The sequence below is a fragment of the Poecilia reticulata genome, unplaced genomic scaffold, assembly GCF_000633615.1.
Source record: "Poecilia reticulata strain Guanapo unplaced genomic scaffold, Guppy_female_1.0+MT scaffold_308, whole genome shotgun sequence".
In the NCBI taxonomy this organism is placed as follows: Eukaryota; Metazoa; Chordata; class Actinopteri; order Cyprinodontiformes; family Poeciliidae; genus Poecilia; species Poecilia reticulata.
The window spans coordinates 70529-77357 of record NW_007615083.1 but is presented as its reverse complement, the minus strand read 5'-3'; the positions used below and the strand labels follow the sequence as shown (position 1 = coordinate 77357).

The following is a 6829-nucleotide window of genomic DNA, read 5'->3' as shown; positions in this document are numbered from 1 at the left end:
ATTTGTTCACTCGGAACCGGATCTGTGTGTGAATGCAGTTTAGTGTGTGAACCAGGTGATGTGTGTACTTTATCAACATGTGTAGGTAGGAGAAGGTTTGTTTTAGTTTTAAGGTTTACAAATCCAGTATTACACACACACTGATATTTTTACACACACACAGATATTTTTACACACACACAGATATTTTGAGACTATTTTCACTCCATAGCGGTCCACCTGCAGGGGAAGGGGCGTGTTTCCGTCCTGCACTGTGATTGGTTGTGGTTCGGTAAATTCCGGCCGGTTCCGGTGGCTCCGCCCCCTGCACCGAACGGCGCTGCTCGGCGCAGAGGAAGCCCAGAAAGAGGCTCGAGTCCCGGGAGGCGAACTGCAGACATGGAACCGCTGGCGGCTGCCATTGACCAGGGAACCAGCTCCACCAGGTTCCTGGTGAGTGGACCGAACCGACCCGGACCGAACTGTGGTTTCATTCTGGRAAAGTTTTACAGCAGATTCTGCTGCTTKTAAAGTTTCTGTTTCATTCATTTACTGTTCATGACGTCAGTAGTGATCGCTGCTACYGGTCCAGTCCGCTCCTCTGGACCAGCAGAACCAGAACCGGGTCAGAAAACTCAGTAATTATAAAACCACGTTTGAAATAAAAATGTATTGTTAGATATGAGTAATACAAAGTCAGCAACTAGTTTAAAAAGTTTCTATGGAATGAAACCCAGCAGAGCATCACTCCTCCTGACCAGCAGGGGGCGACAGTGGAGAGGAAAACTCCCCGGTCACAGGAAGAAACCTCCAGCAGAACCAGAACCRGAACCAGATCTTTACCAGCAGAACTGAACCAGGACAACTTTCTATGTTAGAGTAAAACTTTTGTTAGCAGGAGAGAAGAAAGATCAGGTGATGGCAGCAACATGTCAGCTGATGYCCCGCCTCCAGGAAGGAACCAGCCAATCAGAATGCAGACCAGGTGGAGCTCCTCTTGCTGGGTTTCAGTCACGTGACCCGGATGACGTGCAAAATTCAGATGGAGGTCAGGAAGTGGATGTCTCCAGTTCAAAACAAAGCAAAATGGACCACAGCCAGTAGCTGAYGCCCTAAACAGGCTGGAACAGCCGAGGCATCTCGAAAAAATACGCGTATATTTAGGATATGATCCATTATCTCGGTAAAAAGATTTCTCTACCCGCATCGCGGAGATCCACGTAACCAACTACCTGGAGCTGCAGACCTCATGTTGAGCCAGCAGAAAGCTGTCAAAAGCCTGGAGAGTCAATCATTYAGYTCCAGGTTGGGTCACATTYAGGGTCAAAAGCAGCTTTAAATGGCTGCCGACTTGTTTCTGCCGGGTGAGTAGCGAGTTGTGCTATTTAAATAATTGTGGTGGTCGCAGGTTCGATTCYSGGCCTGGTGACATTTGCCGCATGTCTTCCCCTCTCTCATGTCAAACTACTTTCAAATAAAGGCCACTGGCCCCGCCCTCCTCATTTGCACAGTGAGACAGCGGCGAGGTGTGCGGGTGGCATCACGGGCCAGTTTGTGACTCCAGTTGGTCCGGCTGGTGAAGCGGACGGTTTCGGCGTTAGCTCTGATCTGACAACAGGAAGTGTCAGGGACGGAGGAGGATGATTGGCTGCAGCCACTTCAGCTTCCTCCATGATGCGCCTCACTTCCTGCTGGAGTCAGACGGGTTTCTGCCCGGTCAGCTTGGTGCTGGACAGATGAGCCTAAAGGTTCAGGTTTCGCTGTGTGAGGTCCAGCTGAGCTGCAACAAGATGGAGGCAGAGGAACCATTCTGCCTCCACAACAGCCCAGAATGCCCTTTAAGACCCCCTGCTGGGTGACCCCTCACCATGTCAGAGGCTGAGCTGAACCCGTTAGGGTAACAATCGACGTCCCTTCAGTCCTGCTCTCTGATTGGCTGCTTTTCTCTGCAGGTGTTCAACACTAAAACAGCCCAGCTGATCAGCCACCACCAGGTGGAGCTCAAGCAGCATTTCCCCAAAGAAGGGTGAGACTCTGGACATCGTACACACGGGATCGCTTTCACACACGTTTTCATCCACATGAACCCAAATAAATCGGATTCTGAGGCTGAGCGTTGTTTACACATTCTAGCCCAGAGGGGGCAGTGTAGAGCTAAGGTAAAACCTGCCAGCCAATCAGAATCCTTGAAAATAGTCTCAAGATGATGTAACTGGAATATTTGACTCAACATACTGAAGTTTCTCACATCTCTCCTTTGGTCATAGTTTTGATAAATAATCGTTTTTAGTGATATTAGATGTTTTGTGTAGATAAAAGGCCAAAGCACATAAAAATGTGTCGGTTTTCCCAGATATCAGCTATGTTTGGACTAGGCCTCAGCCAGTTCCATTCAGTCATCTGTTAGGAGGCAGAACCTGCACAGACATGATGAACATGTGTGGACCAATCATCTCCTCAGGTGGGTGGAGGCGGACCCCAGGGAGATCATGGACACCGTCCACGAGTGTCTGGAGAAGACCTGCCAGAAGCTGGCGCAGCTCAGCGTGGACGTGTCCCGCATCAAAGGTTGGACGCTGCTGCCGCTGCCGCGGTTCTGTTTCTGCAGCTCATCCACCTTCACATTGTTGTTGTTGCTCTGCAGCGGTGGGGGTGACCAACCAGAGAGAAACCACCCTGGTCTGGGACAAGGAGACCGGAGAGCCGCTCTACAACGCCATCGGTGAGTCCAGCCACATGAAACCTGTAAGGACTGGTTCCAGTAAAACCTGCAGAGGCTTGGAAGGAAGCTTCTCCTGGACCGGATCAGCAGTGGAGGTAGTCAGCAGCTCTGCAGCCAGCTTAGGTTGGGTTCATCTAGGTTAGGTTTACTTCTTAGGTTCAGTAGGTTACTAAACCAGGTTTGCAACGCTGGACCAACTCTACACCCTCAGCTGGGTCCTGCAGAGTTCTGGGAGTTCACCCAACCGGTCTACATGTAGACCTGGGGAAGGCGTTGGACTATGTTCCTCAGGAAGTCTTGCAGGGGTACCAGATCTTTTGGGCTCCGGTGAGAGCTGGACGCCGTCCAGGCTGCCCTTTGTCACCGATTCTGTTCATAGTGTTTGTAGACCAGCCAGTGTGTTGAGGGATCCGTTTTGGTGGCCTTAGGATGCAGGAGTTTAAGTGTCTCTGCGCTCATGAAGGCGGATTGGTGGAGTCTGCAGTGAAGCGGGCGCTGTACCTATTTGTCATGGTGCAGAGAGAGCTGAGTCGGTCATGAGAGGCTGAAAGAACGAGGTCATGGATTCAAGCAACCGGAATGAGTTTCCTCTGCAGGGAGAGACAATCTTCCTCTCTGGGAACGCCGTGGGATTCTCCTGGTGGAGCTGGACCAGGAGGCTGGAGGGGAATCTGGGCCTCCCTCGTTGGGCTGATGCCCCYGCGACCTGACCCTGGATTAGGATGAAGACAAGGGGGAGGATGGATGGATAGGGTTATGTCAGAACCTTCACAAGAACAAAAGAACAAGAACCTCAAGGAAAACATGGAGGTTTCAGTGGGTTTGGTTCAGTTGACTGATAGGTCCTGAACTGAACTCTTCAACAGATCRAACTGGACCCGTTATACGGTACCAAATTGGACTCTTCTCCTGCTAAGGYCTCCAGACTTTACCAAGTGGTTAGCTGACCTCTCAGAAGCAGCTGGACTCTGATCGTCTAATCTCTGTGCTCTGCGCTGTTCTGCAGTCTGGCTGGACCTGAGGACACAGTCCACTGTGGAGAGACTCATAACCAGAACTCCCAGCAGGAGCAAGAACCACCTGAAGGTAGGACTGATAACCCTAAGTCTCGAGAGGTCAGGGAGCCACTGAGGTCAACCTGTTGTTGGTTCTCCTGTGGGTTCTACTGGACTCGCCCGGCAGCATAAGACCGGTCTCCCCATCAGCACTTACTTCAGTGCTGTGAAACTCCGTTGGTTGCTGGACAATGTGGAGGCGGTGCAGCAGGCGGTTCTGAGTAAGCGGGCCATGTTTGGGACCGTGGACTCCTGGATCATCTGGGTAGGAGCAGCAGGCCGCCGGTTCCAGCTCCAGGTTTTTGTTCCCGCCGGTTAAAGAGCTTTCTCTCTCCTCCAGAGTCTGACGGGCGGCCGAGACGGAGGAGTCCACGTCACGGACGTGTCCAACGCCAGCCGCACCTTGCTGTTCGACATCCACAGCCTGGACTGGGACCCCGAGCTCTGCAGGTGACCTGGACCAGCACTGGCCGGAGAATCYGGTTCTCAGGAACCGGATCTCAAGCTGTTCTGTCTGGACTCAGATCGAGAGCTTATCGATTTCCCAGGAATGTTTTGGTGCTTCAGGTGCCGGGAATATTTTCCCACAAGTGTTTGGAAACTGAATTTATTCTTCTTAAGTTGGAGCTTGGATCACTTCTCAGGCTACCATTCATTTCCAACGGGTTCTGGCCGGTTCCGACCGGTTCTGACAAGTTGTCCAGTCATTTAAAGCTCCGGTCTGATGGACTCGGTTGTGTTTCCAGTTTCTTTGACGTCCCGATGGAAATCCTGCCCACCGTCAGAAGTTCCTCTGAGATCTATGGCCGCATGGTGAGCCCTGATCGCCACGGCGACCATAATTAATCATAACAACAATCACAGCAACCATAATTAATCATAACAATGATAATTAATCATAACAACAATAATTAATCATAACAACAATAATTAATCATAACAATGATAATTAATCATAACAATGATAATTAATCATAACAATGATAATTAATCATAACAATGATAATTAATCATAACAACAATAATTAATCATAACAACAATGATAATTAATCATAATAAGAAGAAACAATCTGTGAAACTAAAAGTGCGTCTCAGGTTTTCTGTTCTAACGTTTATGTTCTGGTTCTGAYCCATTACTTAYTGAAAGTATTTACAACGTTCCACATTTTTGGTGCTTGTGCTTTTTTCCTGAAGTCTGGACTTTAACTAGGCCASTCCAGAACCATGGTACTTTATGTGCCCACTGGCTAATAATAGCAACTTTCTGCTTAAAATAAGAATGAAGAGGTTCTAATGGAACCGGGTCAGAACCGCTACCTTGGAACTGAAACCTTTCAGAAAGCATCAGTCAGAATAACTGGAAGTTCTGTTGGGTCGGAGCTGAAACCCGGATTTTTCCAGGTTTGAAAATATTCAGCTGAATCACATCTAAAGCTGCTGGTGTTACTGGTTCTGATCCAGTCCAGGTTCTGATATCCAAACTCCATCATGTCATGACGGCAACAGGAAACGTCTCCGGCGTTACAACATGGCCGCTCGGTGAATACGAGGCATTTCCTGTGTTTCCGTCCCGATGGACCGTCTTCACTCTGACCCGCAGCGCCAACGCGTTGCTACCGTTGAGCAATACAACAGTCATGAGTACGAAACCGCCTGAACCGGGTTTGAGTTGCCATGGCGACCTGTTGAAACCGGAGGGTTTACCTGCCCGACAGGTTACAGTGATTTGTTTAATGAATGTGTGAAGCTGCTTGTTGCTCCGGATCAGAACCGGTCCCGTTCTGAACAGAACCCGCTTGCTGCGCGCTGTTTGTTCAGGTCCATGAAAGTCCTGTCAGTGTTTGTCTCATATCTTATCTTCAGGTCCAAACCCGACCCGACCTGCAGTCCAGAGGTCAGCTGCACGCCTCACTGCTTTGGTCCAGAACATTTTTACCGCTTTTAGCTTCTTTTCGACGTTTTGATGCTCTAAACAGTTTTATTTCCAGAACTGAGCAGCATGTGGGCCTGGTACCAGACGACCCGGTTCTGCTCAGAGGCTCTTCATTCTGCTGTGGGACGWTTTATTGAACCTCCCTGTGAATCTGACCCGATAACGGCGTCAGATCGTTACACTTTGCTCTCTGYTGGGTAAAGATATTAACCAGAGATCAGAGGAATGCATGACTGCTTCGCTTTATYGGACCTTTGTCCAGGTTCTACAGAACAACCCGTCCTGGTTTATGATCCACTTTGGTGAGATTTCGTTTTAATCTCTAAAAACAAAAACCATTTCCTTTTGAAATGCCCAGAACTGGACAGCAGCCAAAGTCCAAAGAATTGTTTAAAGACGACCTAAGACTTTTGCACAGTGATGCGTTTCAGACAGACGGTCGATGATGATGATGATGATGGTGATGATGATGATGATGATGATGATGATGATGATGATGATGATGGCGTCCAACTGAACCTTCTTCCTGTTTCTGCAGAGGTCCGGCTCGCTGGCAGGGGTTCCCATCTCGGGGGTAAGGGGCTCCTGGTGTACTGTCAGGAGTCCAGTCAAGGTTCTGCCGGTCCTCCATCTTGGACCGGTTCCTCCAGAACCTGACGGTGTCGTTATCTCTGTCAGTGTCTCGGGGACCAGTCGGCAGCCCTGGTTGGTCAGATGTGCTTTGAGGAAGGCCAGGCCAAAAACACGTACGGGACGGGATGCTTCCTGCTCAGGAACACAGGAACCAAGGCAAGACGCTTCAGAACCTTCAGAACCATCAGAACCTTCAGAACCATCAGAACCATTTCCTACGATCCAAACTGAGTTCGTTGTCTTGTGGTGATTCTGGCAGCCGGTGATGTCCGAACACGGCCTGATCACCACCGTCGCCTACAAGCTGGGGAGGGACAAGCCGGCCTGCTACGCGCTGGAGGTGGGTCATGTTGGTTCTTCACTAGGTTTGTCTGGACCTCATGACCAACGGGTCGGAACCAGGGGACGTCCTGTCCCTGCAGGGTGAGGACTGCCAGGTCCAGATCCGGCTCAGTAAACCGGAGGGCAGTCGGACTGCCGACCCACTGAATATTACATTTCTGCTG

General features: G+C 49.9%; 1 protein-coding gene across 1 annotated transcript in view; it reads left to right on the top strand.

The window, feature by feature from the left end:
* The first annotated feature begins 323 nt into the window (after positions 1-323).
* The window catches only part of LOC103460843 (glycerol kinase-like), an 11732-nt gene continuing 5226 nt past the window's right edge, over positions 324-6829 (top strand). The window contains exons 1-11 of the mRNA XM_017303502.1: positions 324-432; positions 1932-2005; positions 2441-2547; positions 2624-2701; positions 3708-3787; positions 3884-4021; positions 4097-4206; positions 4503-4569; positions 6229-6264; positions 6369-6479; positions 6583-6730. Coding sequence (XP_017158991.1) covers positions 379-432; positions 1932-2005; positions 2441-2547; positions 2624-2701; positions 3708-3787; positions 3884-4021; positions 4097-4206; positions 4503-4569; positions 6229-6264; positions 6369-6479; positions 6583-6730 — 1003 coding nt within the window. The 5' untranslated portion in view covers positions 324-378. The remainder of the gene's footprint in view (positions 433-1931; positions 2006-2440; positions 2548-2623; positions 2702-3707; positions 3788-3883; positions 4022-4096; positions 4207-4502; positions 4570-6228; positions 6265-6368; positions 6480-6582; positions 6731-6829) is intronic.